This window comes from Vanacampus margaritifer, chromosome 18, assembly GCF_051991255.1.
Source record: "Vanacampus margaritifer isolate UIUO_Vmar chromosome 18, RoL_Vmar_1.0, whole genome shotgun sequence".
Taxonomy (NCBI): Eukaryota; Metazoa; Chordata; class Actinopteri; order Syngnathiformes; family Syngnathidae; genus Vanacampus; species Vanacampus margaritifer.
The window spans coordinates 12,160,300-12,184,310 of NC_135449.1; the positions used below are offsets into that span (position 1 = coordinate 12,160,300).

The window sequence follows — 24,011 nt, forward strand, 5'->3', positions numbered from 1 at the left end:
AATGCTTTTTGCGTAACGTGTGACAACGGCAATTAACTGCAGAATGTCAAATATCCATTCATCGCTTTTCTTTTTTGCCAGTTTTCAAATGAAGCCAATCACAGGGGACTTCAGGCAAGAGCCGTACTGGACTGGTCACCAGACTGTCACAGGGCAATCTCAAACATATTTAACCAAATTGTCAACAACAATATTCTTACATTGTTCTTAAACTTCATGGAGCGTGAGAAAATGATGTTTTTAGGGGTCAGAACAACAAACTGTAATGTGTAGAAATACGGATAAACTGACAAATCTAGCTTTGTCTTATATGCACATTTGTTTGTTTAAAATACATCTTAACCCAAAGTCTTGTTTGATTTAACGTATCACATGTTGTTCATAGCCATTTTTCGCAACTCATTAACCAAAAGATATAATATGAAATTGCTACCTTGTTCATAAATTGACAAATGATGGAATCTGGAACAAAACTTAAAAAAAAAAATGCTCAGTCCGGCATGAAAATAATTTTACACAAATTGTGTGAATAATAAAGAGCAAAACAGTATTCATCATAGGTTTTAATTGGCCATGAGTGGCCAGGATGGAGCCAGAAGTAACAATTTGATGTAAACAGTCCATTATTGACACATTAAAGAGATAAAGTTGGAAATTACAAAATAAGACAAAACGACCTTGGGAAGTTTCATTACATTTGCATTAACACAGCTAAAATGACTTAGACAAAAGAAGAAAGTCACTCACATAGTCAGCAAAGAGTCAAGATGATTAAGTATGGATTTATATTGTTCTTTTCAAAACCCTTAAGAGAATAGAACACAATGTATAAATAAAATACATACTTAGCCAATAAATCCGATTCTGATTTGGCAGGGCAAGGACAGAGAGGGTGTTTGTAGATTTGTTTAGAAGAAGTATTGGGAAGCCAAACAATAAAATTCTTCAGTATAACTCATCACCTATTCCTAGACCTTCCCTTCCATCTCTACTGTTTCTCAGCGGCTCTAAAAAAAATAAAAAAATAAATAAAAAATATATATATTTTTTAAATTCCCTGATCAGAAATGATCCTTATTATAAATGCCAGTCTCCTGCAGAGAAGAGGGCAGCCGGCAGGGATAGAAACAGTCAGGGGTACTTGAAAAGAGAAAAGATCAGAAAAAAACTAAATGGACTGCATGTCAAGCAAAGAAAAAGGGAATTCCAAGGTAGTAGGAAAGAAAAATGTTCATATAATATAGGCCTGAGCTGCAATCCAAGCCAAGTGGCTCGACCAAATTTAGCAAAGAGGGTGCGTGTGGGCAGCAAGGAAGCGTGTGTGTTGTCAGAAACATGAGCACACTGTATAGAGATGTCAGCGATGCATTGTGCTCAAGGCAGACTTTAGTCTACTGTATTTAAATGCATTTTTGTTAGTACATTACTCAGCTAAAAAGTTGGCTGTCATTTTATTCTACATCTACTCCCCCCCCCCCCCCCAAAGTTTAACATTTCTTGTGTAGCTAAATTATTTAAAAAACATATCAGTATGATGAGGTGATTACCACGGGAACCAAAGTAAGGCTGTACATATAATGTATTGTTTTATTGATATTGCATGTCACAAGATGTTTAAATATACAGCAGAATCATCATCATCATAATGACCGTTATGACCATGACGATGGCTGTTGTTGTTATTATTATTATTGGGGATGGTGCCCCATGGTTCCCTCTCTCCTCCCCTCCCCCCGCCCCGCCCCCCCACTTGCCGCCTCCTCCTCATCGCCTCCCCCCGCCCGTCATCCTTCGGCTCCCGGTCCCTTCTCCCTCGTCGCCCTCCCTCCTCCTCCGTCCTCACTGTCCTGCCCTGCTGTTGCCCTTTCCCCTTCCCCCTCTTCCCCTTCCCCTGTCCGCCTTTCTCCCCATTCCCCTGGGCCTGGGGCTCCTTCCCGGGTGCTGGGGCGGGGCGGCTGGGGGTGTTACCCCGCTCCAGTAAGCCTCCTGGTGCCCCGGGCGGGCCCCGGCGGCTGGCAGCGTTCCAATCGCCCCGCCGTGCTGGGGTTGGGCGGTTGGGTGGTCGTACCTCCTGCTCCCCCGCTGGTCGCTCCTCTTAACTCACTTCACTAGTTTTGCACAATACACTTTGTAAATAGACACATAGGGCACTTAACACATTTCCTGAGGGGATGAGGTTGGGTGGAGACATTGTCTTTGCCCTGCAACTCCCCTCCAATTTTAATGCACCAATTTCAATGTACCAATACCAGGTTTCAGTATCGGGCAGATACCCGGCCTTGTTTTAAGTTATTAGCCCTCTTGTGGTCTTTTACGAACAGGAAGTAGATGTTAGAAGAACAGAAAATGGCAATTTAATTTAATGCAATTTATATATATATATATTCTAATAAATATAATACTTAATTTCATCAGTCTTAATCGAAAGTATGCGTTAGTAAGTTTGTTGGCGGCAACTTTTTTGATTGAGTTCTTCTACTGAATTTCATTAGAAGGTGCAAATATACCGAATGAAGTGTGAAGTTTCAATGTTAAAAAACAACTCTGAATAGCTGTAAATTGTGCTCACGGGGTTTCACTAAAATAATTGGATTCCCAAAATCTATCAGTCATAAATTTAGTACATGAAAGGAAACCTAACCTTTGTCCTTGTATCTCCTGTCAGGTATGCGTATCCTAGTTACCCTGCTGCTCGACACTCTGCCCATGCTAGGCAACGTGCTGTTGCTTTGCTTCTTTGTCTTCTTCATATTTGGCATCGTGGGAGTCCAGCTGTGGGCCGGCCTGCTGAGAAATCGCTGCTTTGTGGAGGACAACTTCTCTTTGTAAGTTCTGCAATAAAAAAAGGAACTAAATGTATTTCTTTTGTTGAGTTTATTTGACTTTGGTCATTTGGAATTGCATATTGTAGTAATTACATTATTGAAGCATTGAAAAACACACCAATCCTTTGTTAAATACTATATATCTGTACTGTATGACCAATTTTCGGATATTGATCATATTGATCCATTTTGTGAAAGGTACACAAAGTGACTGGATTTATATGTTCAGTATTATTTTTTTTAAATATGGCTGGGATGAACTCAGATGATTTGGTAAATGCTTAACAAAGGGTCGAGTTAAATGTTGAGAAGAGACTTGACCCTACAAGCTGCCAATAAAGACAATCAGGTTTGCATTTATTGGGTCTAACACTGATGAATAATGGAGAGGAGGAACGTCAAATGCACACACAACTTGGTCTTGCTGTTTGGGTGATCCTTGTTTTATTACTTTCTATAGTCTAAGCCAGTCTTTCCAAAATCTAAGGTCAGGCCCGTGCAGTTTGCATTTGGTCACCGTGTGTAGAATGTTGTTGGCTACAGGTAGCGCTATGAAAAAGTGCTTTTTGATTTGTGTTTCTTGCAATGGACTTAATATATTTGTCAATCTTATGGCATTACACGATAAAGTGTATTTGGGTCATTAGCTGGAAACAAAATTGGTAAACTTCCTTATAAAGGCTTAAAGTTGGAGGCTTACATTTGTGTGAAGCATTTATAGGCAATTTAGGAACACACATGCATCACTTATTATAAAATATTCTATATTGTTTCCTATTAAACATCATTTGTTTTCTTCTGTTCTATTTTCAGTCAGTCCTGTCCGCATTTGTGAAGACCACCCATATAGTACTTTTGAAGCTACTTTTGTAACAATTAATGACCTCCCGGGTTACTTTGAAGTTAAATTTGCCATTGCTTTTGTTGGGTCAACATTGGACTGTTTCCCAAAAAAATTCCTGTATTAATCATCCAATACTTTTAACTAAGATTAAAATGTAAAAAATGTGAGGATGTGTTTACCCTGAGGTACTATATAAACCACTAATCAATGAAATGTCCTCTTATTTACCCCTAGCCCTCTGTCTGTGGAGCTTGAGAAATACTACCACACCGAAAATGACGATGAGAACCCCTTCATCTGCTCTCAGCCCAGAGAAAACGGCATGAGGGATTGTGGCTCAGCGCCCAAGCTCTATGACGAGGCGGGTCTGCAATGCAATCTCGACATGTACTCGTACAACAGCACCGATAACACCACCTGTGTTAATTGGAACCAGTACTACATCAACTGCTCTGCTGGTCTGGTTAACCCGTTCAAAGGTGCTATCAACTTTGACAACATCTGCTACGCCTGGATTGCCATTTTCCAGGTAAAGAGATAAATTCAGTACATAGTTGCCTGGGTCTTAGACAGTCATCATAAGAATGGGTTTAATGACGCAAACGAGATGGAAACAAAAAGGCGATAAAAGGAAGGCCAATTGCTTTGTAGCAGCTGGCATATCGCTGAAATCTGGCTTTACACGATTAGCAGGACATGACATCCACAGCCTCAATTTTCCACGCCATTTGTTAGCTATCTCCACATCATCTGCAAAGCTTTTGTCTGTTTTCATACATTTCTGTCAAGATGGGAGTGTCACGTTGGAGGACAAAAACCAGATTGGGGATTAGTTCTCCCACTGGTTGGACTGTTATGTGAATTTGCCTGTGTGTGGTGAAGCATGCATGACAAAACTGGGGGATTAAACTTGTGCTTGATTTTAAGGGAGTTGAGTGGTTAGTCACCTCACAGCGGGAAGGTCCTGTGTTTGGATCTCGGATTAGGTCATCCTGAGGGCATTTTTTGTGTGGGTTCTCTCTGGGTACTCCAGCACTCTAAAAACAGTTGGGTCAAAAGTAACCCAATTATGGATTTAAAAAAATTAAAAAAATGCACCAATCCACTTTATGGATCAATTTGACTAAATTATTAGTATTTTTTAAAAATACAAAATGGCCTCATTGGGTCAAATTAACCCAAGTAGAGGATGTGACGCAACTTCCTGGGTTGTTTTAATGACCCAATTTTTGACTCGACGTTGGGCCAATTTGACCCAAGTAGACGATCTCACCCAACTTTCTGGGCTGTTTTATAGAGCAATTTATTATTATTATTATTATTATTATTATTATTATTATTATTATTATTATTATTATTATTATTATTATTATTATTATTATTATTATTGTTATTGCAAAACAACACAGAAAGTTGGGTTAAATTAACACTAGTAGAGGATCTGACCCAACTTTCAAGGTTGTTTTGCACCCCAAAAAAAAATACAAACCAAAAAATTTGTATTTTTGTACAAAACAGCCTATAAAGTTGCACCAAAAAAAACACAAACAAATACAATTTAGCGTTTTGTATAAAACAACCCATAAAGTTGAGAGAATCTGTCCATTTTTGACCCAGAGTTGGGTTATTTTTGACCCAACTGTTTTTAGAGTGAGATTACTCTCACAATCCAAACACATGTATGTTAAATTCCAGAGGTGGGCGTGTCAATGAATTTTGAGGGTCTGTATTTCGTCAATCGTCCACACTTAAGGACACCCTTCCATCATCGTCAATCCATCAATATTTGAAGACGGGCCAAACTGTAACCGTCAATTTGTCATTTGACATGGGTCATTTATGGAATATCCAGATCCTTTCGTACTGACCTGGTTATTGATGATTAAACTGATGGACGAAAACCCACTTCTGGCCTGCTCAGTTAATTTTTCCAATTTTCCTGTCAATCATTGTTCATCAACAAAATGGACGACCGTCCTCCATTAAAATCATAGCAGGCTCCAAATTCTGAGTAAATGAGTGCAACTGTTTATGTGTCTAATGTGTAAGCAGTGTAATTGACTTGGCAAGTCGATCTAAGCGACCCCTTCCCTAAATTCGCTGGGGTAGACTCTAGCCAACCCACCCTTGCCCCCATGGTAGCCAGCAAAACCTTTTCTCTGCATTTACCCCATCCCTGGAGCAGTAGGCAGCAACCATTTAGTATCAAGTCAAATACATTATAGTGATAGTGACTTGGCCAAGGTTATACGGTAATAACCAACATTACATGTTTCTGATTATCAATGAATCTCTACCACCCAGATAAAGCCCATGCAGGTATGAGTAAAAATTGGCTGATTCAATCTATAAGCAAAGCATTGCACTTCTTGCTGTGAGGCAACAGTCTAACTCATAGGTGTCAAACTCCGGTCCTCGAGGGCTGCATTCCTGCAGGTTTTGGAGGTTTCCCTCTTGCAACACAAGCTGATTCCAATCAGCGGGATCGTTATCAGGCTTATGCAGAGCTTGATGATGAGCTGCTCGTATATCAGATGATATACCGGAGTTTGACACCTATGGTCTAACTAGTCCTCCATCACAACACTCAAACTGGACAATGCATCTCCAATCTGTGGTTTTGGTTGTCTTCCTCTTAAGGTGATCACTCTGGAGGGCTGGGTGGATATCATGTATTTTGTGATGGATGCTCACTCTTTCTACAATTTCATCTACTTCATCTTACTAATTATCGTAAGTATTTTATACCTCCTGAGGTTTGCAGTTAAAGTTCTTCTAATATTTGACATTACTACTTGGATAATAACTCTTCCCTGTCCTTAGATTGGCTCATTCTTCATGATCAATCTCTGCCTGGTAGTCATTGCCACTCAGTTCTCAGAAACCAAGCAAAGAGAGAGTCAGCTGATGAAGGAGCAGAGGGTTCGCTTCATGTCCAACGCCAGCACCTTGGCCTCTCTCTCGGAGCCCGGCTCCTGCTACGATGAGCTGCTCAAGTACCTCGTCCATGTGGTCCGTAAGGGAGCGAAACAGGTGGCCCACATCTGCAGGTTCTTAGCACGACGCGCAGGACTCAACATTGCAGCCTCTCCGCCTCCAGTAGAACCCCAACAAAGGCAGAGCCAGAAGAGGAGGAGGAAGTCCTCAAGGCAGGGGTCGTTGTCTGTTTACCACATGGCGCACCCTCACCCCCACTACCTTTACCATCTTGGGAATGGCAGTGTGAGAGCAGGAGGGAACATCAGGTGTCTGGAAGGTCAAGATGTGGACCCATCTTCTCACAACAACAATATAGGAGCAACTTGTGGTGGGAACCTTACTTTAGTCCCACCGCTGCACTCAGTCATTACAGCAACCTCTGACACCAATCTGGCTGGATATATTGACTCGCAATCAACTCTTGGTGTACTCCACCGAGAAACTCTTTGCTGTACACCCTCAACCACAAACCTGTGGCAAACTCCAGGCCAATATTCCTTGACTTCAGCATCCTCATCTAGAGCAATGAAGAGGAACTCTGTGCCCTTTGCTGCTCCCGGTCCTAAGAATTACCCCACTCTTCAGGCCAGAGCTCTAGCTGAGTCGAGACGAGGGAGTGTGGCAACCAGTACTCTAACGAACCTCAATATCCCACCGATGTCATATGGGAGACGGCGGCGGAGTCTGGCGGACACCCACAATCCATCAGGTAAGATGATTGACAGGAACTCTTTTAAAGTAACTTAGAATTGCAAAACTATTCAGTTGAACACAAAACCATTATTCGGTGGTATGAATGGCAGCTGGTGGATACAGAGGTTAATTGTACCTTCTGTTTTCTAGTGGAAGAGCATTTAATTATTCTGCCTGTACATCTATACTATATATCAACTGGCATAAATACTCTAGGCAATAGATAGTTTGTTCCATGCCAAATCGCCTAAAAAAAAATCTGAAAATTTTAACCAAGCAAATTTGGATTTTGATGAAACTTGGTTTCTTGTCGATAGTGACGGCACAACACGAAGTCTCAAATTTGAGGTCAATCGGAGCAGGGGTTTGGGAGCTAGGCCGTCCAATTTAGATATTTTCAGCAAAGAGGGGCATTTATTCATCTAAAGTTGAAAATTCATTGACTAATCAATGAACATTTCAGGCCGTGGATACGTTGAGTCCTTATTGCTTAGCAAAAAAAAAAAACATATCTGAAACATTTATGTCTTAGAGAACATGTTAAAGATTACATTTTCTTAAATTTGAGGTCATGTGACCCATAAGGTTAAATTCGATTTCTATAAAATAAAATATGCACCAATCTTCTAAATGATTTCAGATTTGTAACCCATGTTGAATTATTTTCCCCAAAATGCCTGTTTTGGGAAGATTGACCAAGTATTTCCTGAGATATAATCATGAGATCTTCAAAGGAAGATGGCCAGAACCCTTTTTGCAGAACATATCAAAATTCAGTGAGCCATAGTTCCCAAACCCCTGCTCAGATTGACATAAAATGTGAGATTTAGTGTTGTGCCATCACTATCAAACCAGTATGCCAAGTTTTATTCAAATGAAAATATGCTTGGTGAAACCCACTGGGTGATTTGGAATGGAATGACTCATTTTCTGATCCCTCATGGCAAAATAGATAGGCTGTTCTAAAGTGAAAATTCTAGTTCCTCTATCTTAATTTTTGTCCAAAAATGTAATGTTTGACAAATTTCAAGACAAAATTGACTTTTTAGCAAATCCTGTTGTCTCATAAGCCAACGTTGAATACAAACCAATATCTATTGCCTTGAGCGTGCATAATTTCACGGGTAGTAGAGGTAAAAATAGGACAATCATATGAAGTGTGAGAATAGCATGGATGATTTATTCAGAAATTTTGTCAGATGAAGCAAAACAAATGACATACCTCCACTCAAAATGTTCCTTTTCATGCAATCGCCTATTAGAATCAGACATAAATGTGTTGTGATTAACCCTCAAACTAGAATACCCTCCAGGATTATTTTTCCGCACGAGAGAGAGAAAACATTCTAATTGCAGTCAAATGTTAATGCTTCACGTTGTAACTGGCAACTGAGTTCTCTGCTCCTGGCCAAGTTCTAAAAGGCCGTGTGCTCAGCAAAAGTCAGGCCAGATCTGCTCAGGTTATACAGACGTTGGAAACACTGGCTGCCAGCCACGCAGGCTGCAGCACGGTCTGCGGAGACGAAGCTGACGCATTGCCCATCACTGTTGAACACACTTCCTTTGACACACACGCAAGCATCCAAAATTGTTGTTCTTCACACTAGATTCCTTTATTTGTTTTGACATTTTTTATTAAACACTTGATGCATGCTATTTATCACGATCACAGTCATTTATTCTGCTCTCTCGCTCAGCTGCAGCCCAGCCTTCTTGCCAGCTGTCGGCCCGTGACCTCAGCACCATGAGCAGCGCCATGGACATGGTGGGCTTGACGATGGACCCTGAAAGTTGCCCTTACTGCGCAAAGGCCCTCGCCAATGAGTCGGAGGGTGGCACTGACTCTGACAGTGAGGGTGTCTATGAGTTTAGCCAGGACACGCGGCACAGGGACAGGCGGGACAGTCGGCAGCCCAGGAAAAAGACCTTCAGGCTGGGTAAAACAGCTGGAAAGGTCGTGCACTTCTGGAGATTGGTGTGCGATACGTTCAGGAAGATCGTTGATAGCAAGTACTTTGGACGTGGAATCATGATTGCCATCCTGATCAATACTCTCAGCATGGGGATCGAGTATCACGAACAGGTGAGTGTCAAAACGTTTTTTGAATGCATCTTTTTGCAAAGCATTTTTTTCCCCCCCTAAGCGCCTTCCGTAAGAGTCAAATTGGTGCTCCACAAGTGAGTAGCCACAGCCGATGTAGTGATTGATGAATTCAAAGTTAAAGATTAGCTGTGTATGTTTGTGTCTCTCTGTGTGATTGTGTAAGCTGCACTGCTCCCACGAGCCCAACTGGAATTCCTGATGTCTCTCTCTGGACTTGTTTATTTACACCAGCGTAATTGCAGCCATGTGAGACAGAAAATGCGAGAAAGAGAATGTATGATGAGATGAGATGAGAGAATGCAAAAAACTGACATACTCTAACACTTTGAATCTGTATCTTACAGACATACTGTATAGGCGTATATTTGTGTACAACAAAAGCCCATGCTTTTTTCTGGTTACTAAGAGCATGAATTTAGTTTATGTTCTTAGGAATCCGAGTGCCTAAGGCCACCGATTTGGGAGCTCCATTGAGATAAAATTTTGGACTGCTGACACAGCTCAGCTCCTTTTTTGAACGCTTATTTCAATGATAAGCTGTTATGTAATGTATCAATACTACTTTTGCGATCGCGATGGACGTATTGAGCATGCTTGACTTAAGATATTTGTACATAAAATGTATATTCAGGGTCATTAAAGTTATGACGTTGGAGTGTTTCCTTTCAGGGGTAGTGTGGGGCTAAGATTTCCTCCTAGAATCTTGAAAATGAACACCTCTTAGTAGCTTGTAGTTAGCGCGCCTGCGATTTGGGGTTTGAATCTTTGCTCTGGCCTTCTTTTGTGGGGTTTGTGTGATTGGTTCACGACCAGTCCAAGGTGTACCGTGTATTTCGTCAAAACTAGTCTGGAAAGACCCAAGCTCACCCTAATGAAGACAAATACTGTCGAAAGTCTATGGAGAGACAAGCAAATTGACACCGCCAAAAGGGCCAGCTACTTGAAAAAGGCTGAGCATTTCTTTTCCTGTCAGAGGTGGCAAATCCACGTCCAGAAAGTAAAGATCCTGCCACAGTTTGGCTTTAGCCCCTGATGCTAGCTAGCTAACTCCCTAGCAGGTAAACAAACACCATGGGAGCTAACTAGGGAGATAGCTAGCTATCACCTGAGGCTAAAGCCAAACTGTGGCAGGGATATTACTTTCTGGACCTGTCAAACCTATATTCCAGAGCAATGACATTTGTAAACCTCAGTAGACTGACATGAGGAATGACATCAACATGTCAAAGAAAAGCCTACAACAGTCTTGCAAGTACGTAACAGTACACTTAAATAGTACCTTGATTTGCATTTTGTTGGATGCAGTGAAAATAGTAGTAACGTCTGATCAGTAGTACATGTGTAATGATTTGTAGAAAGTTCTACTACTTACTCAAGTATTGTTTATTTGTCTGGGGTGTTTTTAAGAGATTGAAACATGTTCAGGTTATATGGGGTTACTTTCGGTCCCTGACCCAGTGTTTCCAAACATCGCCAGATGGCAACATCCTTAGCACAACCACAAGAGTTTTTATAGCCTTCTCTTTTCCACCTCCAGTTTTCTGACTTAATTTTCTACTTTCTTCTTCTACCCTTCCTCCCCACACATCCCCTTGTCCCCTGCTTCTCTTTTTGTTCCTCATGTATTCTGTTGTGCTTCTCGGTTACTTCTAACCCACTCTTCTCTCAAGTGCTTTTTTGTTGTTGTTGGGTCTCCAGACACATAGCTGAAAACTTTACCCGGAGACAGATAATTGATTGTTAGCTCACTGACATCCAGTAGAAGGAGGGATCTCCAAACCTCAGTTTGTCTATGTAATTCTGTCCACATGCAGGAAAAAAAAATATTGGTGTTGTTTTCCATAAGTATCATCCGGCCAAGTTTGGCATTATGGTTTTGCTTAAGTGTACTCTCGAACTAAAGCTTGAGAAGAAATACTTTGCGTCAGCATTAATGCCTCACGCCTTAAAGAAACAGTACGTAGTAATTATATGTAAAGGATAGTTACTTTAACGTTGTTTGGAATGGATGTACCCTGGCTTATACTAAGAGGATTTATGTCATGCAAATATGTGCTTATTATGGACTATAATGTTAGTGGATAAGCCAGGACACCTAGCATAGAACATTTCAAACATGATACTGCAATTAAATATATATTTTAAAAAATACGATCAAATAACTTTTTTTTTTGGGTTACATAGTAATTTCTCTTCCACCATCACTATATAGTGTATAAAAATTACATTTGTATCATTGGCCTAATATTACATTGTGAGTCAGACTGTAAGTTTTACGCCTTTTTTATTTTTTTATATACTGTATATATATATATATATATATATATATATACAGTGTATGACTTAAGATGAGGGCCCAATTTGTTAGCCTGGTTGATTTGTGCTTCACTCGAGGGAGTTCTCCACAATATCAGTCTGGGTCTGCTCCGCGTTGATTTGCTCAGGATGCTGTACAACACTTTGAACTGATTGGACGAAGCAGAATGGTGTGCACGTCTACCTAACTTTTGTTTTGACCAATTACGGCAAAGGAGGAAAATGTCGTCACCGACAAGCGACTGTTGTGACTAGCTGATATCATGACGTTGAGTTTATGTTGTCGGTTTATTGCAACCTCCACACATTCGTCCACCGGTGTCACAATTTGTGGTTTGTTTCTTCTCACGGCTTCGGCGCTTCTTGTTTTCGTCACAGCTGCATATGCCGCCCCCAAATAAAAATGTCACTCTGTGATTGGTCCCAACCACCAGTGGGTCATATCAGTGGAAATCAATGGGAGCGGTACAAGATGGATTCTCTGGAGTCTGTGAACTTACAAATACCGTGAGAATACTTGTCAACCCACTATGGTTGTGTATTCTTTTTTTTTCTTTTTTTTTCTTTCCTAAAATTGTCATGTCCAGTTAGAAAACAAATCTGGAGACACCTGATCTTCATAAATCATGAGCTACCATCTTTGAATCCAGTCCATACAGAATGATTACATTCACATGCATAGCCGTCCATACACTTTCAGCTATTGTGATGAAACCTCGAGCAAACACCCCAAAGAGGAATTGATAATGAGGTTATAAGCAACTTCATAACACGCTCACAAAGTGAATTATAATTCAGTGAATTTGGCTTCAAGCACAAACTCTCTATTAGTATCGATCAATATGTTTGTTGGCAACGACTTGACTTGACTGATTACATTTAATGCGGTATTTAATCCAGATTTGTGAAGGATAGAAACGAGATGAGGGTGTCAAACAGAAAAAGGTTGTCAATTGACTAGAAAGACGGTCTGTCTCTGTTATCAGCACAGTTGCTTTTAATGTCACGTCTTACACCAAACTGTTCACCCAATCTTGAATGATGAAACACAGCAACAAACTACACATGAAAATATTTAGAGCAAAAGGACCTGGACAACAAGTGAGGCTTTATTATCCTGACAGTTCCTGCTAACCAGAATCGATTTGCATGTAAACAGCAAGTTTAAAATGGCCTACAAATATATAAGGTGTCATATTATAGTGACGATACAGAAATTCCTTGTTAAGCATGTCGTTAATCCTTATATGTCATGCTGGGGTGGGGATAGAATATAAAGCCCGTCTGTTGTAATAGCAGGGAAGCAGTCATGCTGCTGTGAGAAGACATTTCCAGTTTTCAGAGCTCATGGATCAATTAATTTTTGCTTACATTATGGTTGAAATATAATGGGCATTGTTTACCCAACATGCCAAAATAATAAAAGTTGAATGCAGTAATTTACTGGACTCTTAAACACGTAGTGTAAAAAATAACCCACATTGGGTCAGAATGAAATGGTTCGACCCAACCTTTTCAGTTATTTAACCCAAAAGGTTAAGTGAAATTAAATTATTAACGCACAAAGAAACCCAATCATTGGGGTTGTTTTGGGGGTTATTCATTTGATCCAACGGTTTGGATTTATTGAATAACCCAATTGAAGTTGTTTAAAAATAACCCAACCCAACTTGGTTACACAAAAACTTTTTGAGTTATCTACCCTAAAAATGTGGGTCAAAAATTTGGGTTGATTTATGTATTATTAATTAAACCCAACTTTTTGGGTTAATTGAATAATCCAATTGAATTGAGTAAAAAATGAACGGACCCAACTTTTGTTATTTTACCCAAAAAGTTGGTTCAAATTAAATTAATAACCCACAACCCAATTATATGGGTTATTTTGTGTGATATTCATTTGAACCAACTTCTTGGGTAAATTGAATAACCCCCAAAAATTGGGCCATTCCCTTTTTGACCCAATTTGTGCTATTTTTGATCCAAATGGTTTTAGAGCGCAGTTTTTTTTAAATCGGTTGCTGTTCAGATGTTCAATAACACTTTCTCTTCAGACTGACACTAATATGACTACTCAACTCTTGAGTAATCACAGATACCGATACAAAGTACCGATATCACTAGTATTTGTGAATAAAATTTCCCCCAAAGAACAATCATTTTCAAGAAAAACCTATGTATCCCGAAATAGCATTTTTCCTTAAAATTGAAATTATTATTGATAAATAAATAAATAAATGTGAAAATATGTTTCTCAGAATGTGTATTGTGTACAGACAAGACACCCCCATGTGAGTTTTGTACAGCAACAATGTAATCCCTGAAATGTAAAGTAGCTTCCTGATTAGATGGTCTATAATGGGCAGAGATGCTGTGGGCAACCTGCGTCCTTCAAACACAGATATGCAGGCCATCAGCGTATGGAGCAACATCTCTAGAACCCTCCCTGTCGATGACACATAACAGAGCCCTCCTTGTCTGCTTCCTTTCTCATAAACACACACTTGCACACGCAAACACACAGCTGCTAGGGAGGCCGCACACACATCCACTCCGTATGAGGGTAGCAAACTAGACGAGTGCATAGAATTGTAAATGCAACACTGAGATGAAGAGCGTGGGGGGCTTGGGTGGCTGGATAAAAAGATGATTAAATAGAGTGTTGGATAGGGATTACAGAGTGTAAGGACTTGGAGGTGACGGGATAGAAGGGAGATTATGGGAAGAACAGTGGAGGCAGATGACTTGGACATGTTAGGAGAGGGTGTCTGCTTTATCTCCATGTTGTTTAAGACCATCACCATTTACAGTGGAGAAGATGGATTCATTGTACTTCTCTCAACTATGCAGCATAAACAAACTGCCTATTTACTTGGGAAGATAATTTTGTATTTTATTTTCTAAGCATATATACTGTGTCTGTATACATACATATATATATATATGTATACTTCAATAGTTAACTCAAGATGAATCGCAAATTTTATATTTGTTCTAAATGTACAATAAAATTTACAATGATTTCCCCCCCTAAATTTTCATCTTCCTGTTAACATAAAAGTGGGAAAAACATTAAACTAATATAAGTATGGCTGCATCTTTTATTCATTGATACAGTAATTTCATATGAATTCCTAAAATGGAGTTAAAATTAAAAAGATGTACTGTACTGTAAAAAAACAAGTGTGACATTGATTTATGTTGAGGTAATTTTTCTGCCACTAGATGGCATAATTGCATTTGTAAGACGGTGGTGACAGCTCAGTGAATTTTTCTTTTCTATCTAATGTTTAACATGAAGTAACTTGTGAAATTCTGCACATTTTTAAAATTGTTAAATACAACTTGACCCCAGTCTCCACAAATATATGCATTATTATGAAATTTATTACTGCAAGATTTTGACGAGGACGTGTCTGCTTCGTTGCGACTGGAGTTTCCCCTGTACAGGCTTTCCAAGTAAGGGGCGGTCATTAATCGTGTGTTAAAAAAGTTAGTGGTTTTAAAGGAATTTTTAATTAACTCAAAAGTAACGCACTAATTTTGACAACCCTAATATATATATATATATATATATATATCATGTTGATGTATAATCTTCTCCAATTCACGTCCTCTAGTTTCAGTGGTAGACAAAGACATTTTCCCTTGCTCAATTCATTTGTAGCTGACAGGTATGTCTGTCACTTGTCGGAAGAAAGGCAAATTTCTAAGCACACGGTTTGGTGCAATGTACTTGCTCCTAATCTGAGTCTTGAAGGAAGGCTTTTCCAGCCCTGAAGACTGTGAAATTCAAATGACAGAATCGCTGGCGTGAAAAAAAGATGCGTTCAGTTATTTCCTGATTCACTGAGATGCCAAATCACAGTCTGCTTTTACCTGGCACATTCTGTTTTTTTGGAGTTAGTTGGCTGTGGGGATAATAGAATGTATCCAACGTATTATTACGGTACTTGAACCACTAAATAGATGAGTTACGTTTTTACACATTTTATGCTTTTCTCCCTTTAGCTTGATTTGATGGTGTTGTTATTGTTGCTGCCTTTCGATTTAAAGTAGATATTGTTCAGTCAGATTAAAGAATTACAGCACACAATTTAAAGTGGCAACAATGGCTAAAACGTTTTTTTGGGGGGCGGTGGGGGGGGGGGCTCTGTCTCATGCATATGGTTTACTGCTCATTTAGTAGCAGCCAAGAGCTACTACTATCCCAGCGTGTGAAGAAAAAATTGAGCACCCACAAAGGTTATTTTAGTTCACGAAAAATAAAAAAATAAAAATTCTAAAAACTATTTTGTTAGGGAAACAGAATAAAAACGAAAATGCTTTTGAAAAAAGAAAACTAACTTAAAAATAACTATAATTATAGCGAAAATTCTTTTCTTTTATTCTTTGGTACCGTTATTAATTTAATACATGAGCCTTTGGGGATGATTTTAAATGTAAGTATACAAGGATTTATTTCAATATTAATCGTAACAAGGACGTCTAAAAGTTTGTCACACAGAAGTGACGTCATCTAGCAGCAGCCAATAGAAAAACACTTCCAGATGACGTCGCTCCTATGCGACAATTTTTCGTGCTTGACTTTTGGCTCCAATGGCTTGGCTTGCCTGCTTTTTCATTTAGCTGAAATACAACGCTAGGTAAGAAACGTGTAACTTTTTTCATTTTACCGTGGTGTTTATTAAATATTTAGCACAAGTAATACACTTTTTTTTAATAAAAACTAATAGTGAAACTATAACTAAAACTAAACATTTAAAATAACCAAAACTAATAAAAACTAAACTAAAACCACCCTGAAAACTAATTTAAACTAAGTAATTTAATTAATAAATAAAAACCCTGGCACACAGATTTTCCACTTGTAAATGTTATTTAAATCAGCAAAGCAGTATACATTCACTGTGTGTTGTATTTCAGGACTGAAATATAAATAAATAATATATTTAAAGCTTTTGACCCATTCCCTGAGGGTAAATGCTGCATTTTTGGTTTAAGGCATCATGTTTAATTATGAATACTGTACTTTCTAAATTGTAGTATTATTTTACTTGAACATTAATGTATTTTGATGGGATTTGGACAACAAAAAACAACATTTGTGAGTTAGGCAGTGAATAGTAGTTTACTAAAAGAAATGGGTGAGTTAGCAACAATAAGGAATATTGGACAGGGCAGAAGTGGGCTTGATGAAAAAGTGTCCTTTTTGCTCAGCGAGACATCGATCTGACTGTCATCCGCATATCAGTGAAAGGAAATCCCATGCTTTCTCAAGATGGAACCCAGGGGCAGCAAATACAGGGCAACACAAAAACAACGCAAACTTTTTAACAATCCAAAAGAACAAGTGAGAGAAGAAAAAATAATTGATTCATATTAATTGAAAACTTAATGCCATTTAAAAAACAATGATGGGATTTTATTTAATTTTTAATTTTTATTTGTTTTAAATTATGTTGTGTAAATGGTGTCCTCCTGTACGAATGCATTCTTGAAATCTGCTGTTGAGATTCCTCATTGTACAAAGAAAACAGCAGGGGCCTCAAAATAGAACCTTGTGGAACACCATATGACAAAGAGTCCTCCGTCTGTTCTTATTTAAATACAGTTTGTTGTTTTTTTAAATATACTATTTTTAAGCACAGTATTAATGTTCAAACAGTGCATAATCTCACACTGCTTTATAATAATATTAAATAAAACATCTGCTTTGATTTTGATGAACATTATGGCCAACTCCCTTAACATATTTGAGTGTTGGTCAAGTATTTTTTTTGGCACAAATAGTATGAGAACCCCATAAAGCTTTTGTATCCAACCAAAATCTTTCCACAAACAAGCCCAATCAACAAATAATCACCAAGAGAGTACGTCCCTCTTCATTTCACGCTTCGAATTACTTCCGATACATCAAACACACCCACTTGATTAAAACAACACACTCAGCAAGCGCAGTGCTGCGTCATTAGCAGTCTGAGTGCGGCATTCCATTTGGATTGTATCACATGAGATTAGGTGGAATTACATTAGCGCTAACCAGATTACGCTATTCCTCATCAAACACACTTTACCTCCTAACGTTCCTGTAGCCTCATTACCCAGGAAACGGACATTGAAGGATGCAATTAGAAAAGCAAGAGCAGTTTCTCACTTACCACTCACAACATGTGTAGGAATTCTCTCCCTTGCTAGTACTCGCACGTCAGTTGCCATTATTGAATTAAGAAATGAATCTCATTTTATAATTGTAAACTTGAAACACGCCGCTGCAGTAATATGTCCAAGAAAGGATTTTATTGTTGGAATCATGCATGATGTCTGAGGAATCACGAATGTGTACTATATAAGATTTACAAAAAAACAATTGCAGAGCAGACACAGTGGGGAGAAAAAATAATGATCAGTCTCATGGCCAGATTGCTGCAGTCCAAGTCTCAGCTCATAAAAGTTGTACTTCTTGTTTTGGCATAGCAACCACATCTATTATAGAGGTGTGTGTATTTGGTGTTCCTATTTGAATGTGGTTGCCTGTTGGTGTTTGATTACACATGCAAAGTTCAGTGTTTCAGTTCAAATAGTTGATTTATATAAAACAATACAAACATCTAAGTCGTCCTGCACTTGTTTACCCTTTGAAGTTGTGTTCTTTTGAAGTATTTACGGCCACTGCTATCAGGTGAATGGATTAAATCAAGCAGATAGATAAATCAGAACCGAGATGAATTTCAAAAGACAGACAGTGAGAAAGAGGTTAGATGAAACAGATACTGTTTGATTTTCAACAAATGGGCTTCAATGGCAGGAGCTGCGGATTATGTGGGCAGATTATTTCTTTTCAAGTGGAGCCAGAAATGGGTTATTTTTGCTGCACTTGTTTGCACTTAAACTGAACTGTCTTGCTAGGAAGTGACACATTCCATTCTGCCTCTTTACCACCTGAAAATTACAACTAGGTTCAGTCACAAAATCCCTTTATTTCCCTTTGAAATTATCTGTCGCCAGCTTTCAAAGTTAATATCATTTCTAAAGCACTCGTCATTAAATTTACCAGTGCGCTGGAACACTTTACACTCAATTTACCAGTGCACTTCTAAAGGTATTTATTTATCTACGTCTGCCAAGTTAACAAAAAAATATGTTATCATGTTAAAACAATTGGCTTAGTTTTAACAACAAACGGTATAGGACTGATCAATCATTTTTTAAAATCTGGTTGACACTGTTTGGATTGTAATTCAACTGTTGTTTGTGTGTGTCAGACAGTAACATTTAAGATTTTTTCTCATCATGATCACAATGATTTCTTACTATGACTTGCAATAACATCTTAAATAGGAAAAATAAAACATTTATTGGCAGGCAAAGTCACTTATGTCTTTGTGTCAGTTTTCCATCTATCCTAGATAATCTATGCTGTTCATTTTTAGACCCTGACATTTACGCTGGCAATAGCTAAGGAAGTTCACACTTCCGTTTCTGCTGTAATTTTGTTTGCAGTATTATGAAAAAGCTACTTCAGACGTTTAATTGCTTTACATTTATCATACCATCTTAGCAGAGCGTGACAGGGAAGATTAACGGTTTGCCAAAAAATACAAAACTTCAGACCAGAGCTTGACCAAATTTGTTGAGTGTGATGAATCGGATCATTATTACAAAAACTACCCAAAAAAGGAACAGGGAGTAAACCATTTTTGGGTGTAGCAATTAGTGCCTTGACTCCCAATTCAGTTTTCACATGTTCAGTAATAATTCAACCACTGAATCCTGAGTCAATTTGAATGGATTACTGTCAGGGTTTACAATGGTGGTGGACCCGAGTGCAGGGAAGCAAGGCGGCGAGAAAGTGATTTGATTAAAGAAAAGGCAAGTAACTACAGTATCCAAAAATACTAAAACAAAGTAAGAAAAAACAAGGGTTAAACTCCAAACTAACTGTGAAACTAAAACTTAGCAAAAGACAAAGTGAACACAAACGACAACAAGGACGTGACAAACAATGAACGAAAGCAGGGAACTAAGGCCCCGTCCAGACGGAAGCAAAGCCGGCTTCGTTCCTCAAACAAATCTCGTACACACACCGAAGGATTTCAAGACTTGTCCAAAAGAAGACGCTGAGGACGTTTAACGGCTGTAATGTATATGCCAAGTCTAGAGTGGCACTGTAGCGTATTCACAGGGAGTTAAGCGTAGAAGAAGACTAACACAATTTTTTCTAACTTTACCTATAGAACAAACATGGCTTTGCATGTATCAAAACAACATGAAAAAAACAAACACAGGAGAAGGGACAATGGCGGATGATTTAACACAACACCGCTTGTTGAACGTGGGAATAAAGAAGCAAAATACTTAGCATAAGCAAGCTAAGGAGGCTTCGCAAAACGACTACGACACGGCTATCCGCCATTGTTGACAGACTGACGGTTCGTGCGCAGTCACGCGAGAATTGGCCCATACGTCATCAATCTGCGACCATTATGTCATCACTGGAGGAGTATCCTGCATATGGTGTCCAAACGGACGCGTACGGGGCGCGTTTTGAAATCTTTCCACTCTGGAGCCTGGTTTCAAAAGTGATCGGTTTTAAGCTCCGAAACCGCGCCGTCATGAACGGATGAACGGCCTAAACGGTAAGAAACTTGTGAGGATACATTGAAACTGGCTTTCGTGTGGACGGGGCCTTAATACACATATTAACGAGACAACGGGAGACAGGTGGACATGACACACACAGCTGAGGGAACTGATCGGATGACACGAGGGCCCAGCATGACAAGCACAGGTGGACATAATACAACTTGACGAGACAGACAATGACACCAGGGACACAAGGAAAACATCCATCCATCCATCCATTTTCTTGACCGCTTTTCCTCACAAGGGTTGTGGGGGTGCTGGAGCCTATTCCAGCTGGCTTCGGGCAGTAGGCGGGGTACACCCTGAACTGGTTGCCAGCCAATCGCAGGGCACACAGAGACGAACAACCATTCTCACAATCACACCTATGGACAATTTGGAGTGTTCAATTAACCTGCCATGCATGTCTTTGGAATGTGGGAGGAAACCGGAGTACCCGGTAAAAACCCACGCAAGCACGGGGAGAACATGCAAACTCCACCCAGGAAGGCCGAAGCCCGGACTCGATCTCACGTCCTCTGCACTGGGAGGCGGACGTGCTAACCAGTCAGCCACCGTGCTGCCCTCACAAGGAAAACATGACTACCAAAATCCAACCAAAATCAACAAACGTGAATCATGACAGTTACTAATTGTAATTTTGACGAAAAACACGTCCATCCATCCATCCATTTTCTTGGCCGCTTTTCCTCACAAGGGTCGCGGGGGTGCTGGAGCCTATCCCAGCTGGCTTCAGGCAGTAGGCGGGGTACACCCTGAACTGGTTGCCAGTCAATCGCAGGGCACACAGAGACGAACAACCACACTCACATTCACACCTAGGGACAATTTGGAGTGTTCAATTAACCTGCCATGCATGTTTTTTGGAATGTGGGAGGAAACCGGAGTACCCGGTGAAAACCCACGCAAGCACGGGGAGAACATGCAAACTCCACCCAGGAAGGCCGAAGCCCGGACTCGATCTCACGTCCTCTGCACTGGGAGGCGGACGTGCTAACCAGTCAGCCACCGTGCTGCCCTCACAAGGAAAACATGACTACCAAAATCCAACCAAAATCAACAAACGTGAATCATGACAGTTACTAATTGTAATTTTGACGAAAAACACGTCATAGTCCAAAAAAAAAGAAAGAAAACAAAATTTTTATTTCATCATAATGGTAAATGGATTGCACTTACATAGCACTTTAGCTACACAATATGTTGTCCAAAACCTATTCACTTATTATATTATATTCACTTTTATCAAAACATGTCAGAGTACCAAGACTGTGGCCGAAGCGCTAACGCGGCCGTGTCACCCTATGTAAAGGTTTTCCTTTTTAGTTTAAAATGACTTACTTTAACTTCCAGGATCGCTCACCACAATCGGCAGAACCCAGGGTGTTGTTTCATTGTTTCATTGTTCAATGTTTCATTCATTGTTAATATTTTAAATCCATCCATGTCATCTCTCTATGTTTCGTCAGACGTACATGCTAGCTAATGATAAGCTAACATCGGACGGTTCATCTGCCTGGTTCAGCGTCCAAGTTTGCAAACTCCTTTTGTGCTAGGCTAGCATCATTGGCCGATATAACCACAAAAACGTTGATACATTGCCTTGAATGGCTTTATTGACTGATAGCTTTACAGTTTAACTCTGGAGAACCCAAGAACCCTTTTCTTCTTTGGAAAATTATGAATTCTACACTAAATGACTGCGATAAGTTCACTGAACACCAAAATATATGTTTTTTTTTTTCAATTTTAACCCTTTTTTTTTAACTAGCTCAGAGTTGCTAATTTATCAAAAAATATATATATAAAACATACTTCTAAGCATTCTGCAACATGATATGAAATAGATTAACAAAAAAAACACAATTTTACCATCTGATGGTTTGCTGAGAAGATGGTTTTGTTTGGATTGATTTCCAGCTCAACAAAACAGCATGTTGCCAGCCATCTTGTCACCACCACTCTGGCTCATGTAAGTGCAATATCCATCCACCAGATGGCCCCATGCAGGGGTCAGAAGTGGCGCTCTGGACTTTTGAAGTTAAATTTGTAAAAAAAAAGAAAAAAAAAAGGTGTTTGTTATTTGAGTAGCAGAATTTATAGGGGCCAAATTTGACCCCGTGGGTTCTCCAGGGTTTTAATATAATGGTTATTAGCCAGCTATCCATTCCCATACACACACACCTGTCCATCTATCTACTGTACATGCCATGCTAAATATTGCGAATCACACTCCTATCAACTATCAATGTTGTCCATGCCCTTAACCATTGAGGACATCGTTAGAGTTGATTTAATAGAGATAAAACAAATGAGTGGTATTGTTTCTGAAAGACTCCTAATGATGATGCAATATTGGGCCGCTGTATTGCTGCTTGGTTTTCCCTGCCCCAGGCCCTATTGTTGCATTAGGCTCTTTGGAGAGTTATGACTTCATACTACTCAATGTCTTGTCCAGACATGCTCACTAAAGTTTTCTGTAGATTGTTTTATGTAGGCTCTAAGGTTCAACCAAACACATTTTCTAAATTGTTTACCATTCACAGTAATTACTAACTGATTTCAGATCCTTCTTACCATCAAACTATCTCAGTAAAGCTCAGTGTGGTCTTTAAGTGACTTTACGTTCATCATGCTGGCAAAACTTGATATTAATCTCTGTTTTTATGCTAGTTTTGAAAAATGGTGCTTACACATTCATAGTGTCCGGTGATTAGTAGCAGGCCACCTAGACAGATGTGGTGACAGCACACTGTGTTTACATTATGCTACATTACCTCCTGGTTCAGTTTGTGGATACATGTACTCAGTAGGGAACATTTTACAGTACACCATTGCTTAAATGCATCAGCATTATTTAGGGGTCATGCCAATGACATAGATCACCTTCAACTTCCATCCCTTTTTCATGTCTGTGTAAGGCGTCCAAACGACACCATGTTTGAGTTGTGTAAACTGTTTATTGGCTGGAGATGAAAAGGCTTCACAGCGTTTGTCTGGGATGTTCCACAGTCACACAAGAGCATTTGGCTCGTTTCTCCTCTGCCATAATAGCCCAAACTGGCGCTGGAGGTCTGATTTACATACTGTGTCGTGTTTGGATGTGCCTCGGCTTTTATTGCTTGGCGCTTGTTTCTGTCTGCTTGCTCTAATTCTATCTCTCTTTCCTTTTTTTTTTTATTCTCGATAGCATAGAAAACATAAGCATGCCAGTTGTTTGATCTTGTTGTGAGTGACAGCCCAATTCTCTGTTGAGCTCCAAGCAGACATCCTAGGCACATTCTGCCGCAGCTTTGTGATCGGCATGCATGTCTGTTCGGCTGTGGAGCAAAGGCTGAGTGTGTGCAGCAAAAGTTTTTTTGTTTGTATTGTCATCATTTTATTTCAGTCCCTGGTATGCTTTTGTTTTGCGTCTCTGACATACCGTATGTAGCACATGTGGAGATTTTCTTGTTGCATAAATGTGTTGCTTCAGGTTAGTGGATTTTATGCCCTTTTTAACAGCGCACGCTTGCATATATGCAGGATATCAAGAGTGATGATTCGGCATTGGGATAGGAAGTTGAGAAAGATTTTTCAAATAATGCTTCTGCATAATTTAAAA

General features: G+C 39.5%; 1 protein-coding gene across 20 annotated transcripts in view; it reads left to right on the top strand.

The window, feature by feature from the left end:
• The window catches only part of cacna1g (calcium channel, voltage-dependent, T type, alpha 1G subunit), a 235,239-nt gene that overhangs the window by 132,234 nt on the left and 78,994 nt on the right, over positions 1 to 24,011 (top strand). For all 20 annotated transcript variants that reach the window (XM_077550124.1, XM_077550123.1, XM_077550122.1 and 17 more), the window contains exons 6-10: positions 2,666 to 2,825; positions 3,904 to 4,198; positions 6,310 to 6,402; positions 6,493 to 7,357; positions 9,039 to 9,424. In XM_077550124.1, coding sequence (XP_077406250.1) covers positions 2,666 to 2,825; positions 3,904 to 4,198; positions 6,310 to 6,402; positions 6,493 to 7,357; positions 9,039 to 9,424 — 1,799 coding nt within the window. The remainder of the gene's footprint in view (positions 1 to 2,665; positions 2,826 to 3,903; positions 4,199 to 6,309; positions 6,403 to 6,492; positions 7,358 to 9,038; positions 9,425 to 24,011) is intronic.